Genomic DNA, 25,378 nt, shown 5'->3' on the forward strand with positions numbered 1-25,378 from the left:
CAATCCAACTCAATCCGGAGGTCAATGGGTTGGATCATCACGTTGGGACAAATTGTTCATGCCCGATAAAAAAAAAAAAATTAGACATTCGTTATACCATTTAAGTTCATTATTCAATAAATTATTACAATTTATATAATCAAGTCAAATATTCCTATTTCTTTTTTTTCTTTTTTTATAGGAAACTTCTTAAATTTCGTTAACAAGAGCAAAAAGAATTTATGTCGTTTGAAAGAGCATGTTCTAAAAAACAAGTGTTCTCCTCAATCCAAGTAAATAATACTCAATACCCTAAGTATGTTTTGCTAACAAATGACCTACATGATTACTATTCCTACATACACATGAAACTTTAAAACTACGAAGAGCATGTGAAAAGGAAATATTCCTATTTCTTTAAATTAAAACAAATCAATCTAACAAATTTAAAATACATATACTTTTTAAAATCATTTGTAACATGGATTTGAGTCATATTAAAAGGCTTAAAATTTTTCCCGGAAAATCCATAAAAACTTACTCAAATCATAAAATTCAATAAGTTCGATAAGTTGGTGAGTTGAACTTATATAGATCCCATATATGTTAAAAAAGCTCCGGACTCTCAAAACAAATTTGACCCATTGGGCTCTCTCTTCTCTTACAATTACACTTCAAACAAATGGCCCATTCCTATAAACGACAAGCGTTTAACAGCACGATTTAAAAAATAGTCGGTTAGCGACAAACAAAAACGACGCCGTTAACTGCCTCCGTTTCCTATAAATATCTCTCACTGTTTCTTTCTCTCCAATTCGGGGAAAAACAGTTTTAGGGTTTTGTTTTTCTCAGATCTCACTTTAACACTCTCTGTAAGTAAAAAAAAGAAAATCCAAAAATCATAGCAAAATTTTTGTTTCCTTATTCAGTTTTAGGTTTTTTTTTCTAATGGGATCTTGGTTTGGTTGCAGAAAGCTAGTGTGTTTGAGCTTTTGCAATGGCGGCGGAGCCCAAGGCCGTGACTGAGGACGCCAAGATCGATTTGTTCGAGGACGACGATGAGTTCGAAGAGTTCGAAATCAATGAAGGTAACAATTTTTTTTTTTTTTTTTTTTTTGGTTTTTGTTTTTGGTTTTTTATATATATTTTTTATCTGAGTCGTTGTAGATGCTAATTGTATTTTTAATGATTTCAATTCCGATTTTTTGTTAAAGCTTTCATCAAATTTTTGAAGCATGATGTCAATTGGGTATTGCATTTTGGTCAAAAGAGGTTTATTTAGGGTGCTGTCATGTTATAATTTTTCAGAAATTGCTCGAGTCACTGTCTCATACCTGTGTCCGAGTTCGTGCTTCCTAGTATTTAGAGTTGTTAGTAGGTTAATAATTTTATTAGAATTGGTAAAATCTCATGAGTCACTTGAATTATTGCTAATTGTAAAATCCCATGTTTACGCAATGACAACAATTAAAAACATATCTAAAAAAGGCATTGGTGAAGAAGAGCAGTAAATGCTGCTAATAACTTTGTTAGTTGGAGAAGTTGTCTTCTAAACAGACTAAACTTCCCGTATGGTCTCCCCAACTTTGGATAATGTTGGTGTTGAGCAATGTTTCAATTTTTTTTTGCCCCTAACATAAGAGAGTTAAGAGGGTTTCATCAGAATAAATCAAGACATTATAGGATTTCATCTCCTTGTCTGCTGAAAGTGCTGCCTGCATCAAGAAGATTAATAATCCACAATCGTCCGATAGAGCTGTTGAGCACTTGGGTTGTTTGTGAAATTGCTCGAATGGACCACTTGGGCTTTGTTGGTGGCATTGGCAATATGTGATTTGGTGGCGGTATTTGATGTAGGACAATATATGAGGTTTAATTTTTATGGTTGGTTTGTAATTTTATGTAGTTTTCGTTATTTTAGGTTTAGGGTTATTATTTTGTGTTCAATGCTTTTCTAGTCAAATTAGATTTCTATTATAGTAGAGTATCAATTATGATTTCTACTAAAAGAGATCCTAATTGATACCCTACCATTATAGGACCCTGATTTGACTAGGAAAACTTTGAATACACCTAAAATCAAGGAAATAATAACCATAAACCTAAAATTATGAAAATTACATAAAAATGCAAAATTAACCAACCATAAAAATTAAACCCTAGACCCCATATTTTGTCCTCCATCAGTATTGGCACTTGATGGGCCTCTTAAGTTGTTGGTGGAATTGGCTAATATTTCGCTGGATCTACCAGACTCGCATTGATCCAAAGAGCGAGTTTGGATAGGTTGCGATTGTAGGTCACCGTTTACTCTGTAACAGTAACCTTGGCGGTTTGGTGTGGGTCCCATTTGTTGCGTCCATGTTGTTGTCTTAGTCTCGTTTCAGGAGTGACATCCAGCTCTCACTCTCTCGTTTCAAGAAAATCAGTGGGCTTTGCTTGCTCTATAAAATTTTTTTTTTTTTTTTTTTTTTTTTTTCAGATTTTAGTTCAAATATTTTTTTTGTGGGCTTTTTTCATTTTTTTTTGTTTGAAAGTAGAACAAATAAAAAATGTTTTTTTTAGGGTGTTCCTAATTTTAATTTGAGGGTGTTCCTAAATTTTTTTTTTTAAGGATAAACAAATAAACAAAATTTAATTATTATATATAATTTTTTTTTTATATATAATAAAAAAATTTGAGGGCGTCGCCACTGGTTGAGCCTCTGCAATTTCAGTTGTTGTGCATTGCGGCTACTGTCCAAGAACAGTAGCCGCATTACTGAGTGAGTGAATCACGTGATATGGTTTTCCATGGCTTCTATCTGGAAATGGGAGATATGGTTTTCCAGTACGCAACTGGTAGAACCAAAAATGGCCTCTGCTTCCTATATAAAAAGGAAGCACGACAAGTTCTCAACACCTCACCCAAGTTCTCAAGTTCTCCTTCCGATCTCTCTCTCTCTCTCACAAGTTCGTACGCCTCCTTCCGATCTCTACTCAGGTCCGTAACTCAGTTCTTCTTCTTCTTCTTGCTTATATAAGAAGAAGAACTGAGTTACAGACCTATATAAGCAAGAAGAAGAAGAAGAACTGAGTTACGGACCTGAGTAGAGATCGGAAGGAGGCGTACGAACTTGTGAGAGAGAGAGAGAGATCGGAAGGAGAACTTGAGAACTTGGGTGAGGTGTTGAGAACTTGTCGTGCTTCCTTTTTATATAGGAAGCAGAGGCCATTTTTGGTTCTACCAGTTGCGTACTGGAAAACCATATCTCCCATTTCCAGATAGAAGCCATGGAAAACCATATCACGTGATTCACTCAACAGTAGCCGCAATGCACAACAACTGAAATTGCAGAGGCTCAACCAGTGGCGATGCCACATTGGTCCCAGGGTGTTCCCAGGAACACCCTGAACTGAAAAAAAAAAAATTATATATAATAATTAAATTTTGTTTATCCTTAAAAAAAAAATTTAGCCTTAATTATTGTCAAATGTGCGAGTGTAGAGATGAAGGGGGAGGTCCACATTGGCAATCATTCACTAGAATGGTGTTCATTGAGTGGTGACTCATTGGAGCATTAATCTTGGAAGGTATTTTCTTGGCTAGTGTCCATATGTTCAACATTGCTATTGGGCATGTGAGGAGTATTAATCTTCTTTGGCGTGGGCTGCACTTTCAACTGACAGCAGGATGAAATCCTTTGTCTTGAATTTTATTTATTTATTTTCCGGATTTATTCTACTGAAATCCTCTTATGTTTGGGACACAAAATTGAAATATTTTTGAACATTGACATTGTCTGGAGTTTGAAGAAGGCCATACAGGGGAGCTTAAGGTGTTGAGGGTGACTTCTGTAACGATGTTGTTAGTGGTTTTTCTTGCTCTTCACCAATACTTTTTTTTTTTTTTTTTCATTTTTAAAAAAAATGATCACATAGAAATTTATTATAATTGAGTAAATTTTTTTTTATTAGGATTGTGATTGTGTATGGTTCTACCTATTCTCTTATTAATATTTTATTAGAGGATATAAACATTGACTTTTATACTGAATTTTTATAGAATTTATTCTCTTATTCCATATCTTGGGGGTAATACTCCCTCTCACATAAAACTAGGTCCCACAGGTACAATTTATGGCATGGGTTGATTATTCATGTGAGATGAGAGAGTATTACTCATATTATTGAATAATTTTCCAATTTGGAGGAGAGCTTAGTGGGATATTGCATTCATACATTTGATTTCGCATAGAAGGGTTAAGGTGCTACTATAATTGTAGTAGAAGTGGGTAGTTGTGATATTAGCTGAAGAATGGATTTGCATGGGATGTTATTATTCTGACTAAGTATGAAGGCCTTTATCCTCTTTTTTGTTTAAAATTTTTTCTGTAAGTGACTAAGTGCTCCTTTATAGTCTAGAGCCATTGTTCTTTTTAAAATTCTAGAAAGAAAGATACAAAATGAAAATTTTTTGTTTTCTGGATTCAATTTATTAGTGTTAAGATTGTACTTGCACTACTGTTGTATTGATGAGGAGGCCATCTAAGTGTAAGGGATTCAATGTCATATGTTTGCGTTGGGACTTGGGAGATTAGCAACCATGGTAAAAATAAAGGACTTGCATTTTCATCTAGATCATTATGCAAGCTTTTGTAAGCCACTGGAGAAATGGAATATATATAAGAATCTCTTCTTCTTTTACAATCTTTTTAGCTTTTGTTTGGTTCCCCACTGGAGAGATGCATGTGCAACATGTATCTTGATGCACACTAGAAATGGAGAGAGAGAGAGAGATCTTGGGTTGGTTTTTAGTAATAAAGTGACATGATGATGGTAACATCAGAGAATTTGTAAGATATATATACTAAAGGGCTAGCTTAAGATTATCAATACCCTACAATTTTAATAAGGTTGTTAATTTGCAAAGTTTTATGTAGATATTTATACTAAAGGGCTGTCTCAATATTATTGAGATTATGATTGTTGCTAGATAAAGATGGATGCCAGTATCTGTGGAATTTTGGTTAGATTGATTGAATTTTATCTTCTCATGTATTATTAGAAGTTGCTATGATAATGTGAATGAAACTCTTTACCTCTTTTAATATTTATGAATTTCATTGTCTTTTATTCCTCTCCCTCTCTCTCTTTCTCTCTCTCACACACGCAACCGTACAATTTTTTTTTTTTTTTTTTTCTGGGGCATTTCAAATTTTCAAGAAGTAGTTAATTTAAGGTGCACAGCTTTACTTGACTTTTCCAAGAGATAGATCTTTGGATCTAGTACATGCATTCATCTCTTTGTTTCATTTTCTTGTCAGTAGATTGATTCCATACTTTCATTGTCCTGTTTTTTTGTTATTTGTTTTTTTTTTTTTTTTCAATTGGATTACTGAGATCTTCTTCTTCCTGCCATTACAAAGAAGATAAAATTTTATGCGACTGGTTTTAGTTGCCTGTTTAACATAAGTTGTGCCTGATTTCTGAATATTTTTTCTTTCTTCTTTCTTAACTAAAATTATGTATGACAGAGTGGGAGGACAAGGAGGAAGGAAAAGAAGTGACCCAGCAGTGGGAAGACGACTGGGATGATGATGATGTTAATGATGACTTCTCTCTGCATCTGAGGAGAGAATTGGAGAACAATACAGAGAAGAACTGATCTAAGTTTTTAGACTCACATCGTTGTGATAATTTGAGCTCAAGATGGTCTTTTTCCTATCTTCTTGAACCAGGATTGTATGAAAATTATACAGTTAACAGGTCTGTATGAACTCTTATCAGATAAATGGGAAACAAAGAGTCCTTAGCATGAATTTCTTTATACAATCATTTGGGTTCTTTAGGATAGGTAAAGAACGATGCCAAATCTATCGAGAAAGTATCTCGTGAGTTTGGTTTACGCAATGTCTCTCTCACATTTGGAGGATCTCATACACTTATGTGACTCGCATGTTATGAGGAGGCAATGTGTAAACCTGTCTCATCTTATATCCATCATCTCATTGGATTGATGTGAGCGGTAGCTCGCATGAATTACATTGTCCCGTTAGCATTAGGACACTGGGAGTGTTAATGATCAGCGGGGCTAGTATCAACTACAACTCGTATTCAGTAGTAATTCATAAATGCCATGGTCTCATCTTAGCATTGCATGGCTTGAGGCCCATCAGTTGGGTTGAAAGGATAAGAGCATTCACATTGTTGGTGGTGTTAAATAGCTATACTGCTATTTTTAGCACCATCAAATACCAAAATGTGCCCTACAATGGTGGAGCCAAATCTATATTTTTCAGCTCCACAGTTATAGTGCACAGTTACTTTTGGTTGTGCATTGTAGCTGAAAGGTAAATTTATTTATTTATTTATTTATTTGTGCGTTTACACTATTTTTTATTATTTTACTCATTTTTATTCTTTCTTTAATTTTTATTTCTCTTTTTTTGCGTTCACACTGCTATTGTTCTTTTATTCTTATATTTTTTTCTTTTCTTATACATTGTTTTTTTATTTGTGTGTTCACATTGCTATTGTAGTAGATATATTATTTTATTGTGTTGAAAACCAAAATAGATTTACTGATGTTAGATGTCTTGTAAAGTGAGTAGTTAAAACAGATAAAGTAACTTTTTGTGATGTCAAATAACTAAAAAAGATAGCTCCACCAATGCGGACATGCTAAGGCCTGTGTGCTTGAAGGGCTTGAACTCATAAATGCCCCACGCTTTCTAATTTTTTTTTTCTTGTGGTTTTCCTTTTCCTCCTCATTTTTCATGCATTGACATTGTTATTTCAGGGACATGGCTCTTCTTTATTAATAAGTTTCCATGTAAATCTTTCTGAAATGATATCTGCAACAGTAACCAAGTGTTCTCACTGATTTCAAAACAATTTCGCTTATTTATACTTCAGACAATGCCCAAAAACAGACACACACAGTAAACAATAGAAACAGTTAAAGCAAAGCAAATACCGTGGTTTGGGCCTTTGGGGAAGGCAAGTTTCTAAAGGCTTTCATATTACTTTTGATGCTCCTTACAGCGGTCTAGGTTTCAAGTTTAGAATTGTTCGGCGTCCCATTGTTTTACTCTATACTTCACTCCCATTCCCTAGGCTGGTAAATTGTTCATAATAAGCTCCGGGTGGACTAGCAAATTGAAGCAACTTGCTTTTACTCTATATATTTGGATGTAACAGAGTGGAGTGAAAAGTTTTGGTACCCCTTATCAATGGTATCCCATCATGACCATGAATCTTAGACTACTTTGTGAGGGAGGACTCGGAAATCCATTAACTATATTGACCAAAAAAAAAAAAAACTATCCAATATAATGAGGATATAGTAATTGCTTCCAAAAGCTTACCTCTTATCATGCAAATAATAAGTCTAGTGACACAAGATATTTGGCAATTAGTATATTATGATTAGTACATAATAAAAGTAGTGTTTGTGATAGGGGTATTTGAAAGTGACATGTTATTAATCACAACTTGTCACCATAGTATTTGTGGGGGGAAAAATTGTATCCCTAGCATTTCTTGCAAATAATGCTAAATTATGCTTGATTTCTCAAAACCTAGAGAGCTTTAGATGATGTTTATTTTTTCCCACCCTAAAACTTGTGAATTTTAAATTTTACACACCCCTAATAGTTGCTCAAATCTAATAAAAGACGTGATTAATCTTGTGATTAGTGTCTTAAGCGTATGGTTCACAACTATCAAAATGCAAGGCATCTATCACAATACAATTTCACAGCCTAAATCGAAACCTACTTATCAAAAAATAAAACTAAATAAATAAATACAAATTCACAACCTGAAATGCCATTAGATGTGAAAATATGAAAACCCACTGAATGGATTTGATTCTGCTTCAGACAATGTTATCACCACAAGAAGAAAAAATCTGAATGTTCATCAAAGCCAACCAAAAGATAGAAGGAAAAAGGAGGGCTAAGCAGACCTCATGCTCTAGTTCTTTCTGTGAAATTTGAGTGGGCTTAGGAAAACAAGATCATCTCTCTATGATCAATGGAACAAACTACTAAACATAAAGCCAAAACGACTGGGTATTAATTGAAGCTAGTATGTTAACAAAACAACCTTGCTCTATGTCAATTCAACTGCAATATTATCTGAAACACTACTTTCCTCACTTATAATCACTTCAACCTTGAGAGGAATAATGCAAGTTCGACAGATTGGACAAATGGGTGTCTTCAACAACCATGAGTCTATGCACTGAACATGGAAGCTGTGCCTGCAATTTGGCAATAACCTGCACTTATCACCCATCTTGAAGTTCTCCAAGCACACAGCACAATCAACACAGCTAGTCCCTTTCTCTGCTGCCTCATAGTCAAAGCAAGGCAGCTTTTTCAAGTCCTCATTGGAAATCATTTTGGCCCCAAATTTTCTACTTCTTTGAACCATAATATCACCATGTTGATTACTCCCTCTCCAGCTGATAGATCTCCTAACAATACAAACATGTATTACCACGAATACAGCAACACCCACTAACAATAGTATCACAGAGGTGACTAACTCCATTACCATACTTTTATTCTACAAAAGCAGAAGAGGTGAAACTTATAGCTCTCAAGCCAAAAAAAACCCAGAAATTCTTTTTTCCTAACAAAATTCTCATTCACATTCTGTACTTTCAATTACAATGACCCAGAAGCACAAAGCTTGTGAGGAATCACTGTCATGCATCAAGATCACTGATCTTATTCTGACTTGGCCTGTACAAATTTCATCAGTTATGAAAAAAACTACACTGAAACAGAAATTTGAGAGAACTTACATGTGTGCTCCTTGAGGAACGTGTAAGTTTGGTAGGTAAACGAAAACTGAAGGAGGCATTTGGTTCCTGGTGTGAAGGTTTTGTCTTTGTGTGAAATTCAACCAATAATACTGAATTTTTAAGTAAGTGCACAGAAATGTACACATTGACCCTATAGGGTTGAGACAGGTAGACTCTACTCCTTAGTGCCATTTTCAAGAACATTGAGTAAATTAAACGTACAGGTGCCGCCCAAATATAATTCACATCCAAGGTCAAACAAAAAACAGGTATTATATATTAGTAAATACTATTTGATTTTGACATATATATATGTGGATTAACAAATATTTGAAAATTTTGCATAAAATTTAAAACAAATAATATGCAGTGTAAAGTTTAAACTTTAAACTATGGAAAAGTATTAGTTACCATCCTACCTTACCCATAAATGCAAGTTTTTAAACATAAAAATATGACATAAATTTATAAATTAATATGAAAAGGTTAATGCTAGTATTAGCTAGCTTGCATTTACTAGTGGAATGCCATGTTATTTATATTTTAGGATTACTTAGGACATATTTGGTAGACTGTAATATATATTATAATGTAATTGCTATTTTAGTATTTTTATGGTTTAGCTATTTTGTAGTTTGGTTATGTTTTTATTACAGGGAATAGTAATTCATTATAAATAGGTATTTTTTAAAATGAGGAATAACTATTTATCTCTAAAATGATTGTAATAGCTATTTCTTAGTAAATTTAATAGTTTTTGAAATTAATGTATTTTCAAATAAACAAACTTTTCATATGCATATGACAAATATGGAAATAAAAAATTATATAAAAAAAACTCATCTCTCTCAAATTTAATTTTTTTTTTAGGAAATATAATTGTACGAGTTTGATTTTTTCTAAAATAGATCTTAAATTTATTCTAATGTTACAACTCACAACCAAACTTATGAATAGATTTAGTTATTCCTTAACAACACATTTATTCTTAATGATAAAGATTACTAGTTGTAGTCGCACGATTTTCCTGGCCCAACTTATGTTGATTAGGCCCTGGCCCAAAGCGCAACCCACAATAATTATTTGTAGAGGATGGGTCAAAGAACTTGGCCTCAGTGAACTTGTTCGGTCTAATGCATGGACAATATGGTTTGCAAAAAGAAAATAAAAAACACCAGAATGGATATTTCTCAAGTCTGATTTTATTTCTTTTGTTCCTGATACAGTTCTCTCGTCCCCTTCTTTGAGGGACTCCACTACATTATATATTCTTCTTCTTTTCATCTTAACCTTACACTTGTTAATCATCCAAGCATCCACTTGAGCACCTGTCCCATCAGACGCCCTCATCAGACCCTTTGTGAGTTGCAGAGGCCAAGACAGTACTGTTCAGGAGTCTTTTCCTCATTAATGCGGCCAAGAGGGTGGTTGGGACGCAATTAATGTGGTGGTAGCCTTCCGTGAGATATTTTGGATTTAATTCATTTTATATGTTGGGAAGACGAGCTGAAATGGCTGGGGCAAGTTCCTCGTCTGGGCTTCGTGATGTCCGAGGAGGAGTTACTCCTCGGACAGGTTTCCTTGGCGCTATTGGGGTTGAATAGCGCTTCATATGAGGCTTTTCTTTGGACAGGACGCTCCTCGGACGGGCCTGAGTTTGGAATAGCCCATCATTTTTGGGCCGGGCCCCACACTAGTCATGTTGTAATTCTCATTTAGTATACCAAACATGCCCTTAATAATTATTCATAAATTTTTTTGGAAAAAAAATTACTCATAAATTATAGAGAAAAATGGATTTTTAATAAATAAAATAAGGAAATATTATTAATATTTAGAGCATGAAGCCTGGGGGTTTATTGTACTATATAGGCAGTTCATGAATACAGTAGATAATCATAACATGCCACTTCGAATGCCACATCTCATACATAATTAAACAAGCCAAAAAGGCGGGTCTTTTTATTAAAACCTCATTTCCCTCTCTCTTATGTGTGTATGTGTGTTTGTTTCTCAAAATCCAAAAAGGTGGGCTTCTTTCTTTTATTTATATATATAAAAAAGCAATTTCAATCTAGAATGCCTTCTCCACCCAAAATGCCGAAATAAGCAATGTAGAGGCCGGAATTTTGACTTAAAATTGAATTGAAAGTTTAATACACCTGTTTATGTACCAAAGAGTTTAACAGTTTTGAATGCTTTACCTTTCTCTTTCTCTCAAGAAAAAACCAGAATTAGTTTTGAATGGAAGCCTAACAGTCACACCATTCACACCCAAATGGGACAAAGCAACAATTTCAGGTGATGAGTGAAAATGATGAGTTTTAGGTTGCGTATTGCCATCAATCTCCTGTGTGAGAGCTATTCCTAAAAGGCCAAAACTAGAGCATACTTTCTTGCTTGACAATCAATCTCACTGAAGAAGTTCTTGAATATAAATTGCAGCAACACCAAAAAATGAATAAATCTAAAATCACCAACTACCCCAAAGAATAATCTTCATTATTGTTTCAAGCTCTGTGATTGAGTTGGGCAAGTGATTGAAAAAAAGTTGGTATGTGTCAATCTCAATGATGAATATCTTTTGTAAAAAATATCAAGTACCACACGTCATCATCATTTTGTGAGGTTCCAAAGATCATAATCTTAATATCTTATCATTGAATTGAATTGGGTGTTTATTTATTTTAGTATTTGAATTTGATAATGTTTACTCTCACTCCAATTTTTCACAACCTGATATGTAACGCAGGGAACAAGTGTCATGTTAATTTTGTTCTTGCTGATCAATTCCGTGACCTTTTCACACGAGGCTTTACATGCTTGGGAGTATAATACTATAATTTAATTACTAATTATAGCATCTTTCTTACAACTTCTTATAAGTATAAATTTTTTAAAATAGATTACCACAACCTATTACAAAAGTGAAGTATCCGAATAAAATATATTCAACATTATGACTAATTCTTGATTCAATATGGTCAAAAATTGGAAAAGGTAATAAGCTATTGGATCAACAATTAATCAAATGTGGCTTAAGAGTTACCATGGTTTTTTAGTGGAGTTAGCGTATTTTTATGTTAAAAACCTAAATATTCCCTCTCACTTTGTGTGTATTTGTTTTTCCCAAAAAAAAAAAAAAAAAAAAAAAGACGTGGCAAACAAGTCAAGCCAATTGAGTTTAGGTTGAAAATGGGTCATTTAAACAGGTTGCAAACGGGTCGAGTCAATCAGATTATGGATTGGATTGTGGTTGAACCGTAATTTTTCACATGAATAAAAAACTTTTGAAAACATGTATTTGTCACTTAGTAAGTAATGCAACAAATTACTTGGTGTGAAATACATTAATTTGGTTTAATTCATATCAAGAAATAGTACAGATCAACAAATTAATACTTGTTCATTAATAATAAAATTATACAAATCACAACATTACTGATCAAAATGAAATAGCGCAAACACAAAGGAGTTTGATTTACCATTTAAATATCTAATTAAAACAATCACACAATATCAACATCCTAAAATAGAGAACATAATTAAAAATATCTAATTGTATAAGCAAATTTGAAAAACAATAAAAATAAATAAGAAATTTACAATCTTGAAAACCTATTTCATCAAGATCTGTACATAGAAAACACATAAAAGCTCCATTCAACTAAGACTAATTGAACACAATGCAAATGATTCAAACTTTAAAATCTTTTTCTTTCATTCATTTAGTTCTCTCATCAACCAAGCAGAAACTAACACATTCAAAACTAAAAAAAGAATTACCCAATCAACGCTTTATCTGAGGAAAGAGGATTTACGCTCTCTAATGACAAGTTGTAAATTTTAAAATGATTTGTTTGTTAGTGTCAACTTTTCATGCATCTAACTACATTTGACAAGATATAAGAACGATCAAATTAAATGAGTATTTTATTTATTTATTTATTATTAATGTTTATTGAATTCAAGGAATGCATTTGTTAGATACAATGAAATCATTGCACTCGTCACATTGTCCTTGTTTTTAGAGGACAGAGAATTTCTCTTCAGCTTTGTCTACTCTTCCCATTTAAATAAGAACAAACACAGTAAAAAAAAAAAAAAAAATCACAAATTATTTTACAACTTTTTTATCGCTCAAGACAGGCACTTTTTTAGCATTGCAAAGGCATGGCCCCCCTGGATTTTAGGGGGAAAAAAATTTTCTGCAAGTCTATTTAAGGTTCAATTAGAATTGCATCTCAAATTAAAAAAAAAAAAAAAAAAAAAAAAAAAAAAAAAAAAAAAAGGAGAGAGGTTCAATTAAAATTTGGGCCTAAATTAAACTCCCCCCTCCCCCTAAACATATTCCTTAGTCACTTAAACCAACAAACATTAGTCCAAAAAATACAACAAGATCGGCCCAAACTTCACCACAACGTTAGACACGAAGCCCATTTTTTAGCCTTTCAAAAACAAAAAAAAAATTATAGTTAAAAAAAAAAAAAAAACCATTTAATCGGCCAATGCTTCATCGTTCAATTAATTTCAAAACAAATCCTAAAATACTAGTGCTGAATAAAGAGGGAGTCTGAGTGTGAGTGTGTTTCGGTAACACTCTTGTTTGGTCCAAAGCACAGAATGTCATGCTGCTTCATCGTTCAATTGTTTTATTTTTGTATCAGAGATTAATAGATTATACTTTATACAAGTTAATATATAAGGATCAACCTGTTTTGACCATTTTAGTGCAGATAGACACTAGGCACTAAAACAGAACAAGAGAGGACATGTGTGAATTGTGATGTGTGTTAAATAAAAAATTACAACACATCTATATGTCAAACTAAGAACCAGTTGGAGCACAATTGCTAGATTCATTCCTTGCCCAAAATTCATACACCCTCCTACCCAATACTTAGTGACTTGTGAATTCTATGATGATCCTGAAGCAGAGCAATTGCCACCACACTTGTTCTCTATATATGGTGATCCTAGAACCAACATTGTTGGACATTCACACGTTGAATCTTTGGTCATTAGGAACTACTCTACTACCAATGATCACCTGCAGGGATATTTATGAAGTTCTTACGGCATTGTATTTTGCTATGACATTAACCCACGCCTTTGTAAGGTCGGATATTTTTCTTTGGGTTCGGGTCGGATTGTTGAGTCCAGGCCAATTTTGCCACTTCTAACAATTATCTTGCGATCTTGTAGTATTTCTCTCTCTCTTTCTCTTCTTTTATTTATGGAAAAAGCTTAACCTATGTCTTATGGAATTGGTTTAGAAAATATTTTTAGAAATTTTGTATGGGAAAATGAAAAAATAAAAGAAAATGTTAGAGATACAAACTTTTTTACAAAATTTTTTACAAACTACTGATTTGGTGAGTGATTATGGTAAATAAAAAAGTGATGTTTTGGTGAGCCTAGATGAGAATTAGTAAAAAGTTGACCACAATAGCAGTTTGTAAAAATGATGTAAAATAGTTTGAAACTGTAGCATTGCTAAAAAATAAAAGATTTTTTTACAACTTTTTATATTTTCCATAAAAATGGTATAAACTTTTTTTCTTTCTAAAATGGTCTATTAGTAAATACTCTAAGGTCTCCCGTTAACCGCATACTTTATCTATTAAACTTACTCAAAGATTCAATGTATATGAAATTCATGATGTCACCTTCCACCAAACACTTGTAAGGGAAAGATGTTGGGAGAGCTTTACCTTTCAAAGATTGGAATTACACTCATGATAAAGAGAGATAAATCATATTAGAAATTTATTCTATTGATTGGCCAATTTTTTTAAATAAAAAATGCCTTATGAATATTAGTTGAAATCTTCCCCCCCCCCCCCCCCTCTTTCTAAATAAGAGAATGTATTAAATTTATATTATAATAGGTGAAGTTGAGAGAAACTTAAATTAGAATTTCAAATTAGAGTTCCAATTTTGCGCCATGTGTCCTAAATTATTTATTTTTAAAAAGTTTTATTCCTTAATTTTAGAATCAAATGTGAGACCATATCATAAATATTCATCCAAGTGAGTTATTAAGTACAATAACCAAAGAGTTTAGAATAAATGAATTGTTAAAAAAAAAAAAAATAGCGCTTCAAAAGAAAATAGACAATTTACATTTTATACCTAATAATATCTTTACAAATATTTTTAAAGAGTTAACAAAATATAAAAATGACTGATGTGCATTGATAATAGCTTAATTTTGCATTTTTATATCATTGTTAGAAAGCATTATCATACTTATTTTGAGTTAATTCATGCATTTTATATTTGGTTTTGGAATAATGCTGAATAATCAATTTTGTGCTTAATTGAATTTTATTGCGTGAATTTGTCTTTTGTAGGAGAATGGAATTAAATAAGTGGATTTGTGCAAAGAATAATACTAATGGACTTTACTTTTACAAGGGCCATGATGAAGTTAAAGAAGGCCAACCCAATTAAATTTAAGTCCAATTAGAGCAAGGAATCAAAGGAAATTTGCACCAAATCAAAGTCCAATTCGGATTAGGATTTCAGCCTACACATTAGTTAGTATTGTTGGCATAACTTTCGGCTTAGATGTCCAATCGAGATGATTCAAGTTAGGCTGAAAATTTAACTTAAAGGGCTACAACTTTGTAGTTTAGAAAAAGTCCGAATTCTGACGTTAAATGGGCCAAAACCGTCGGTTAAGTGAAGCCTAAAAATCTGGGATTTTCTCCAAACGAGAATTTAACTTGTAATAGGAGTCCTTGACCTATTTAAAGGCTCTTTAGGGCAAACTTCAGGGGGGCTGAGGCTAGTGCTAGGGCTAAGGGCTGAATGTATAGAGAGTGCGGCTACTTCTTTGGTTTTCTTCCATAACAGTTAGTTTTATTTTATTTGTCTAGTTTAATGTTTAGTATTTTATTTTTTGTGTTTTCTTTCAATTACCATGTGTAGCTAAATTTATAATTAGGGTTGAGGATGAAACCTTGTTAAGGATTATTAGTAATATTTATGTGATTTGATTTTTCCCACAATAGTTGTTCTTGATTTATATCAATTGACTAAGATAGGATTCTAGATATGAGTTTAATCATGTTTTTCTCATGATTTAGGATTTGTCTTAATTAATTGAATGCTTGGTTTATTAATTCTTGATTTTAAAATTGGATATCACTTATGATTTGTCTTTTAATGGATACAATTTATATTTGATTTTTAGAATTGAATATATCTTGTGATTTGTTTGGCTACAGATACAATTGATGATTTGGTTTTATACTTAAGAAGCGAAGAAGAATATGCTTTAGATTTTTAAACATAAGTTTTAATGATGATTGTATGGCACCGAGATCCTAGGCCCCTACAGGCCCTGGGCCCAGTCCCATACAGGCCCTGGGCCCAGTCCCACACAGGCCCTGGGCCGAGTCCCATACCGGCCTTGGGCACAGGCCCAGCAGAAAGGTCCAGTTATCCTGCGCCCTTCTTGGAGCTTCCTTAATGTACAAACAAGCGTAGAGTATTGAATTCCAAGAGGTGATCGGTCAAACGTTCCCGATCAAATATATGAATTGTTCCCGGGAAAATGTGATATTCACAGGGAACTGAGTTGCCGAACATAATCGGTCAAGATGGAGCCAAGTTCCAAGATCATAAATGCTGCACTGCCCTCTCACCTAAACATCCACTTTAATCAGATAATATTGGACCTTCAGTAGCACTAACGGTGGCTGTAATCATAATCTCCCCACTAACCTTGGCTATAAATAGAAGAAAGTTAGGAGAAGAAAGGGTTCAGAAAAATTGAGAGAAAACAGTCAAGGAGAGAGTATCAACTTAGTGTTGCTTTGAGTCTCTCTGCCGAGAACGACCCATTGTAAGAAATCCTTAAGCCCACTACAAATAAATTGTGAGGCCAAGTGATCTAAGGCCCAGAAGTCTTGTACTTGGTTCCTACAATTGGCGCCCACCGTGGGGCCCTCCTACGAAGCCGTGGTTCGACTGAGACTCAAACGAAAGGAATGTCTGAGGAGCGTTCAGGAGAGCGTGCACCGAGCGGCTCCATAGGATCTTCTCGGGGGTCAACGTGGAGGGAGAGAAGGCAGAAACGTCGGGAAGATAGGGAGCAACCAAGGGGGGAGGAAAGGTCCGGATTGGGAGAAGGATTGGCTCAGACACACCGGACGGTTTCCGGCGTCTCGGCGCATCGGCAACATGATGATAGAGACCGAGAGTTGGAGCGGTTGCGCAGACTGGTAATGGATTTAGAGCTGGAAGCGAGGGATCGGCGACATGAAAGGAATCGCAACCCCCAGCAAAGGAGAAATCAGGGCGAGGGCTCCAGCCGATCTGGTACGCAACGATCCCGAGACCGATCGCGTTCCCAAGAGTCACACCGGCAACCACGGGGACTACGTCATCAATGAAACCGCTCACGGTCGCATGGTTACGATGACCAAGGATCAGAATCGCCGGAGGAACGACTGCACCACAATGCTGCCGTGGATGCCATGAGCCGAGCCTTGCGGATGGCGGCCCGGTCTCCATTCTCCGATGAAATTGAACGGGCCCCGCTGCCGAGCAGATTCACGCGACCGCCATTCAATTCGTATGAGGGGAGGACGGACCCCGTGGAACATGTCACCCATTACATCCACATGATGTCTTTGCATGCGCACAACGATGCATTGATGTGTAAAGTATTCCCCTCTAGTCTCGGCTCTACCGCACTGAGATGGTTCAATGGGTTGCGGAAAGGTTCTATACACAGCTTCGCCGAGCTGATTCAGGAATTCGGCAGCAGGTTCGTGACATGCAGCCGAGTGCAACAGCCAGTCGACGCATTGCTTTCCATGAAAATGAGGGTCGGGGAAACCCTTCGGAGTTATGCCAGCCGATACTGGGAACTCTACAACGAGATTGGTGGAGGAAACGAGAAAATTGCGGCAAGCACCTTCAGGATGGGGCTCCCCGAAGATTCTGAATTGCGGGAGTCGTTGACGAGAAGACCCCCGAAGGACATGAGGCAACTGATGAGACGCATAGAGGAGTACAAACGCCTGGAGGATGACCGGCTGCAAAGCAGGGGGAAAGCTCCTTTTGCGAGGAGATCTCGGCAAAGCATTTTGCCGCCAAAGCCGAAAAGAGACTTCAGAATGCAGGAACCAGAGGTGCAAGTCGAAGGGGTTAATGTGGTGTTTAAAGAGCCCGTGCACAAAATCTTGGAACGGATCAGGAATGAGCCATTCTTCAGATGGCCGAACAAAATGGGGGGCGACCCATCTCGGAGGAACCAAAACCTATACTGCACCTATCACAGAGACAAGGGCACACCATCAAGCAGTGTAGGGTATTAAAAGATCATCTCGGACAGCTAGTGAAGGCAGGGCACCTGAAAGAGTTTGTAGCAGATTCCATTGACCGAGAATCCGGGCAGGGCGCCCAACAGAAAAAGGAACCCCCTTCCACCACCCCTGGGGGTAATCGACGTCATCCATGCCGCACCAAGAAGAGCAGCAGCGGCAAAAAGGGTAATGACAGTGGCTTGCGCGGAGGGAGAATCATCCAAGAAGAAAAAGAAAGTTGGACGGCTGGCCATCTCGTTCGGAGAAGATGATTTGGAAGGGACGATCCAACCTCACGACGATGCTTTGGTGGTGACAGCCCGGATAGGCGGATTCTTGGTGAAGAGGGTGATGATTGATCAAGGTAGCGGGGCTGACGTCATGTACCCGGACCTCTTCGAAGGGCTCGGGTTAAAGACCCAGGATTTGGCGAAGTATGACACGCCATTGGTCTCGTTTGACGGGAGAGTTGTAATTCCCGAGGGGCAAATCTCTCTCCCAGTGGACATGGAAGGCAAGGGAGTTATAGTTACATTCATAGTAGTCCGATCATTCGCACCTTACACCGCAATCCTGGGGAGGCCGTGGATTCACGCCATGGGGGCTGTTCTGTCCACCCTTCACGTGAAAGTAAAATTTCCTACTGAGTATGGAGTTGCAGAGGTAAGGGGGAACCAACAGGTGGCGAAGCAATGCCTTGTAGCCGCGGTCAGGTGGGAAAAGGAACAGCTCGGTCAAGCTGAGCACGCCGAGAAAGAGACTACATAGCAATTACAGAAACCCCGGGAAACTGGGGCGGACGTTGCCGAGGAGGTGCTGAAGGTAAGAATTCTTCCAGATAGTGACAGATATTTCCAGATAGGTACAAGCATGAATGACCGGGAAAGGGTAGAGATGTTGTTGTTCCTGTTGCAGAACATAGATGTCTTCGCATGGAACCCGTATGAAGTGCCCGGCGTAGATCCCGAATTCATTGTCCACAGACTCAATGTGGATCCATTATTCCCCTCGAAGAAGCAAAAACCAAGAAGAGTGTCAAAAGAACACGTCGATGCAGTAAACCTGGAGGTACAGCGGCTGAGGGAGGCCGGAGTCATAAAGGAGATATTCTTCCCGAAGTGGTTGGCAAACACTGTCGTGGTGAAGAAGAAGAACGGCAAATGGAGAGTTTGTGTGGACTTCACAGACTTGAACAAGGCATGTCCCAAAGACCCATTCCCGATGCCCAAGATTGATCAGTTAGTAGATGCAACATACGGGCACCCGAGGATGAGCTTCCTAATGCCTTCCAGGGCTACCACCAGATTGCCTTGGCACCCGAAGACCGAGAAAAGACAGCATTTATCTCCCCGAATGCAAACTATCACTACGAGGTCATGCCGTTTGGATTGAAGAACGCCGGGGCCACGTATCAGCGAATGATGACGAGAATGTTCCGAGAAAAGATTGGATGCACGGTTGAAGTTTATATCGACGACATGGTGGTAAAAAGCAGAATCGAGTCACAGCACACCGAAGACCTCCGGGGAGTATTCGAGATACTACAACGGCACAAATTGCGCCTGAATGCCGAGAAGTGCACTTTCGGAGTGGGGGCTGGTAAGTTTCTGGGATATCTGATCTCTACTCGGGGAATAGAAGCTAACCCCGACCAAATAAAGGCCGTGAACCGCCTCAAACCACCAAGCAATCCTAAAGAGGTGCAAGTGCTCACTGGAATGTTAGCCGCCCTGAACCGATTTATCTCCAAGTTTGCCGATCGCTGCCGGCCGTTTTATCAACTTCTGAAAAAGTGGAAGGGGTTTCGATGGGACGAGAGCTGTGATGAGGCTTTTCGAGAGCTAAAGGAATACTTGGCAGAGGCGCCGAGGTTGACGGACCCGGAGCCCGGGGAAGATCTGTTTATGTACCTTGCAGTCACTGAACATGCCGTAAGTGCTGTGTTACTAAGGGACCGGGGAGTACAAATGCCAGTGTATTACGTGAGCAAAAACCTTAGTAGACGCCGAGACAAGGTACCTGCCCCTTGAGAAGTTAGTTTTAGCCCTGGTGCACGCCACGAGGAAGTTGCCACATTACTTCCAGGCACACACGGTGTTCGTCCTCACCGAGTATCCTTTGCAGTCACTGTTAAAGAGATCGGACTTCACAGGTCGGATTGCCAAATGGGGGACTCGGTTGGGACCGTTTGACATAAGATACCGACCTAGAAGCTCGGTGAAGGGACAGGTTCTCGCTGATTTCATCGCAGAATTCACACCCAAGAACGAAGGCAAGGTAATCTGTAGTGCGGAGATTCGCCCGTGGAGGGTATTTGTGGACGGCGCATCAAATGCTATGGGGGCCGGGGCTGGCGTTGTCATAATCACCCCTGAGGGTATACGACTGGAACACTCCTTCAGATTGGGGTTCAAAGTCTCGAACAATGAAGCCGAGTATGAGGCCCTACTGGCCGGATTGAGAGCCGTATTGCATCTAGGCGCGAAGGATGTTGAGATTTACTCGGACTCTCGGCTGGTCGTTTATCAGATCACGGGGAACTTCGAGGCTCGGGACCCCCGAATGAAAGCTTACCTAAGTACGGCAAAGCAGATTATCAGTCAGTTTGGAACGGTAAAGATATCCCAGGTGGCTTGGTCACAAAACAAGCACGCTGACTCTCTTGCCACGTTAGCGGTTAGCCTTATCGGCCACCGAGGACACGCCGCGGCTTATCACGATAGAACTTATAAGGGAGCCAAGCATTTATGTGAAGAGTGTTCCCGACCAGGCCGGAGTAGAAGTTGCGCAGGTAGCAGTGGCTGGTCCGTGTTGGATGAACCCGATCATAGACTTCCTTGCCGAAGATAAAGTTCCAGAGGATGAGGCCGAGGCCAACAAGATTCGCCGGATGGCTCCCCGATACTGGCTCTCTGCGGATCGAAAGTTGTACCGAAGATCCTTCGCAGGCCCTTACCTCTTGTGCCTACATCTCAAAAAAGTCAAAGAGCTTCTGACCGAGCTACATGAGGGAGTATGTGGCGGGCATGCTGGGGGACGATCTTTAGCGCACAGAGCAATGACACAGGGGTTTTGGTGGCCACAGATGCAGAAGGATGCCGTTGAATACGCTCGGAGCTGCGAACAGTGTCAAAAGCACGCCCCAATGATCCATCAGCCTACAGGACACCTAAACCCTGTCAGCAGCCCGTGGCCGTTCGCACAATGGGGGCTTGACATCCTCGGGCCATTCCCCCGAGCAACGGGGAACCGCCGTTTTGTATTGGTAGCTGTAGATTACTTTACGAAGTGGGCTGAAGCCGAAGCCTTGGCTAATATCCGGGATACGGATGTGAAGAAGTTTGTATGGAAAAACATAGTTACAAGGTTTGGGGTGCCGAATTCGCTAGTAACAGACAATGGGCTACAGTTCGACAGCAACGCTTTTCGGACCTTCTGCAGCGAGCTCGGCATCAGGAACAAGTATTCAACCCCGGCATACCCACAAAGCAACGGCCAAGCTGAGGCAGTAAACAAGACTATTTTGAACGAGCTCAAGAGAAGGTTGGATGGGGCGAAAGGAAGATGGGCGGAGGAGCTACCCAGTGTATTGTGGGCTTACCACACGACCCCTAGGAGATCCACGGGGGAAACCCCGTTTTCTCTGACATACGGAGCAGAAGCAGTGATACCAACCGAGGTGAGCTTATGCAGTGCAAGGGTCGTCGGGTTTGACCCCGTCCAGAACGCCGACTTGATGATGGAGCATTTGGATTGGCTAGAAGAATGCAGGGAGGCCGCGACCGTACGGCTCGCCGAGTATCAGCAGAAGTTGGCCCAAAGATACAACCGAAATGTAAGGGGGAGGGAATTCAGTGCCGGGGAACTAGTGTTAAGAAGGGTAGTGGGGAACATGCGGGACGTGGCTGCAGGGAAGCTTGCTCAAACCTGTGAGGGGCCATACAGAGTCACAGCCATTGCGGGTGCAGGGGCCTACTACTTGGAGGACCTTGACGAGAGGCCGCTCCCCCGACCATGGAACGCCAACAACTTGAAGAAATTCTATGCATGATCATCCGTGTAAGCCAGAACTTGTATTTCATTGAAATTAAGAGCATGATGAACGTTTTTTTTATATGCTGTTTTTGATTCCGTAACCGCACACCCAGAGAATTGCAAACAAATCTCTAAGGAAAGAAACCTGACTCTCGGCTCGATCAAAATCGCCGAGCAGGTGGAAACCTTACAAACAAATCTCCAAGGACAGAAACCTGACTCTCGGCTCGATCAAAATCACCGAGCAGGTGGAAACCTTACAAATAAATCTCTAAGGACAGAAACCTGACTCTTGGCTCGATCAAAATCGCCGAGCAGGTGGAAACCTTACAAACAAATCTCCAAGGATAGAAACCTGACCCTCGGCTCGATCAAAATCGCCGAGCAGGTGGAAACCTTACAAACAAATCTCCAAGGACAGAAACCTGACCCTCGGCTCGATCCAAATCGCCGAGCAGGTGGAAACCTTACAAATAAATCTCTAAGGACAGAAACCTGACCCTCGGCTCGATCAAAATCGCCGACCAGGTGGAAACCTTACAAATAAATTTCTAAGGACAGAAACCTGACCCTCGGCTCGATCAAAATCGCCGAGCAGGTGGAAACCTTACAAATAAATCTCTAAGGACAGAAACCTGACCCTCGGCCCGATCAAAATCGCCGAGCAGGTGGAAACCTTACAAATAAATCTCTAAGGATAGAAACCTGACCTTCGGCTCGATCAAAATCGCCGAGCAAGTGGAAACCTTACAAACAAATCCCTAAGGACAGAAACCTGATTCTCGGTTAAACTCAAATCTCCGAACAGGTGGAAACCTTACAAGCGAATACTTTAAGGACGAAAACACGATTCTCGGTTATACTAAAGCCTGAAGAAAACCTAACTCTTTTGCAAATACTAAGTCCATTAGCGCTTTCAAATTACCCAAAGCGCCGCACAACAGGTTTTCGGGGGTACCATTCTATTAAGCGGCCATAACACTGGCATAATTCAAGTAAAACACACAAATAGATATAAATTCATTCAACAAATTGAAACGGGAAAAGAAAATGGTCTGCTAATTAAACAAATAAAGGCAATTGTTCAGTCACCACATCCCGGTGATGTAGGCAAATAAAACCAGCAAAATAAGGCAATTGTTCAGTCACCACATCTCGGTGACATAGGCAAATAAAACCAACAAATTAAAAATAAGCTAGTAAATAAAAGTAAAATCAGCTGGGAGGTTGGGTCGGCGGTGTCACTTCCTGCTGGACGGTCAGAGGGAAAGGCGGGTCCTCACCGAGAAGCTCCTGCACAGTCGGGATGCTGGTGGCCTCCATTTCCTTGGGCTCGGCGTGAGAATCGATTTGCTCAACCAGCTCCCTCATACTGGCCGTCTCCTCCTCGTCAATAGCAGCCGGGGCGTCCTGGACGGCAGGTACAGGGTTCGGAAATGGAATTTGGCCGGGGTCTCTCAGCTGCGAATCTTCAGGAACTCCCATTGCCTGGAGAGCGGCAAACCACCCGGCCTCGAAACCCATATTCCGAGCCCGAGCCACCACCGGCTCTGCGGAATTTTCGGCATCAGCAAAACCTATGTCATACCACTTTTGTTCCGCGGCCGCCAAGCCTGCCCTGAGATCGGCTATCTCATTGGCGTTGGAAGTGTTAAGGCTGATGGCTTCGGCTAATTTGACTTCCGTCTCATTCTGCTTGATCAGGAGCTCCGCATACCTCTTTTCGGCCAATGCCCGGTTCTTCTCCGCAGCAGCAGCCTTCTTCTCAGCAGACTCAGCAGCTTTCAGCTTTTCCTTAGCCGTTTTAACTGCTGACTCCCGCGCCCCCTTCTCGCGCTTGTTTTCCTCGGCAAGCTCCCGTGCCCGGGCAGCCACAATGTGAGCCATTTGAGCGGCCTAGCAAGCACGAATGTTAGAAAAGAAGCAAAAGGAAATCTATATGAAGGAGTAGATAGACAAAAGAATTACCGCAATGGCGTGCCACTCTAACCGGCGCCCCACAGACTCCTCGGACCCCTCCTCAAAAGCATGCACGTCCTCGGGAAGTAGGAGAGCTTCGGCCAAAGTTTGGGCAATACGGCCGCCCTCGCCCTTCTCCCACATCCGAACACAGGCGGTTGAGGGCAATGGCTTGCCGTCCAAAAGGAACTTTGGCTTCCACGCTGGAGCCACTTGGGAGGAGGACGCGCCCCCCGTGCCAGCTTCGGTTGGCGGCTCGTGGATAACGATTCCACCTGTTGGTCGGGGAGGAGTCTGGACAGTGGCATCTCCCGGGCCCGTGGAAGGTTGATCGGTAACTTTTTGTTTCTTTCGGGCACGTCCGGCTTGCGAGGAAGGTGGGGGCTGAGGCACTTGACCCCGGCCTTGGGAAGGCGGGGGCTGATTGGGTTGTCGGGCACCTGGCACGAACCGTTCTATTGACATCACCTTCCTTGATGCCATCCTTCCACTAGGTTGGATAGCTTCAGCTAGCAAGGCAGCCGCTTCTTTCACTTGTTGTTGAGGCACGGCGGCTGGATTCTCGGGAATGGGCTGCCCTTGCGCTTGGTCTCCTTGCTGTATGGCTTCGTGGGCTATCTCCCTGAGACGCCGGGATGCTTTTTCTGCGGATTCGTCTCGCAAAGGGGCTAGCTCGTCCGCGCAAGTAAACCGCCGACCAAATTCCCTCGCTTCCCCGGTTGTAAGCTTCGGCGGCAAAAAGTTTACGTACCGGACGTCTATGTATGATATCAGGGGGCTGTCAACTATCAGTGCCTGCTTGAAAGGCTGCCAAGTAGAATAAACCGGCTCCATTCCGAGGATCAAGTGCGAGGCCCGGAGTTGTCCGTCCCAATGCACGTATATCTCGGAACGGAGGACGAAGTTTAAATCCTTGGCGTGGACGGCTCTGAGGTCCTGAACAAACACTTTGCCGTCTACAAAAGAACAGGTGGCGCATTAGTCTCTAACAATAAAAAATTTTTACTCCAATAAGAAGAAAAGAAGAGGCGGAGGAAAGCAATTATATGAAGGGGATGATACGAACCCACTTCACGCTGTGTAAGGGGGCAAGGGATCTCCCTGGCAAACCAATTGCCGCGCACCCTGACGAACTCCCCGGCGGAGTTCCTGTTCAAGTCAGGTAGGCATGATATCAGCCGTACCCGAGCATCCCTTGTCTTTAGGTAATAATTGGTGGCTTTGCTCCCACAGAGGCTGTACATTTGGTTAATGTCATGGTGGTCTAACTGTAAGTTAAAGGTGT

The 25,378-nt window shown here is 39.7% G+C and overlaps 3 protein-coding genes across 3 annotated transcripts; 1 reads left to right on the top strand and 2 right to left on the bottom strand.

Annotated features, from left to right (window-relative positions):
- Window positions 1–710: 710 nt before the first annotated feature.
- Window positions 711–5,780, top strand: LOC126702990 (protein DSS1 HOMOLOG ON CHROMOSOME V-like). Its single transcript, XM_050401873.1, has 3 exons — window positions 711–851; window positions 951–1,067; window positions 5,496–5,780. The coding sequence occupies exons 2-3, from the start codon at window positions 977–979 to the stop codon at window positions 5,624–5,626; spliced, it is 222 nt and encodes a 73-aa protein (XP_050257830.1). The 5' UTR covers window positions 711–851; window positions 951–976; the 3' UTR covers window positions 5,627–5,780.
- A 2,021-nt stretch (window positions 5,781–7,801) lies between these two features.
- On the bottom strand, window positions 7,802–8,988 carry LOC126703323 (RING-H2 finger protein ATL39-like). Its single transcript, XM_050402290.1, has 2 exons — window positions 8,777–8,988; window positions 7,802–8,443 (listed from the first exon to the last, which is right to left on the bottom strand). Exons 1-2 carry the CDS (start codon window positions 8,920–8,922, stop codon window positions 8,077–8,079), a joined length of 513 nt encoding a protein of 170 aa, XP_050258247.1. The 5' UTR covers window positions 8,923–8,988; the 3' UTR covers window positions 7,802–8,076.
- Window positions 8,989–23,236: 14,248 nt separating this feature from the next.
- LOC126704229 (uncharacterized) lies at window positions 23,237–24,576 on the bottom strand. The gene is made up of 2 exons (XM_050403246.1): window positions 24,103–24,576; window positions 23,237–24,030 (listed from the first exon to the last, which is right to left on the bottom strand). The coding sequence occupies exons 1-2, from the start codon at window positions 24,574–24,576 to the stop codon at window positions 23,350–23,352; spliced, it is 1,155 nt and encodes a 384-aa protein (XP_050259203.1). The 3' UTR covers window positions 23,237–23,349.
- Window positions 24,577–25,378: the final 802 nt, after the last annotated feature.

Source organism: Quercus robur, chromosome 10, assembly GCF_932294415.1.
Source record: "Quercus robur chromosome 10, dhQueRobu3.1, whole genome shotgun sequence".
NCBI lineage: Eukaryota > Viridiplantae > Streptophyta > Magnoliopsida > Fagales > Fagaceae > Quercus > Quercus robur.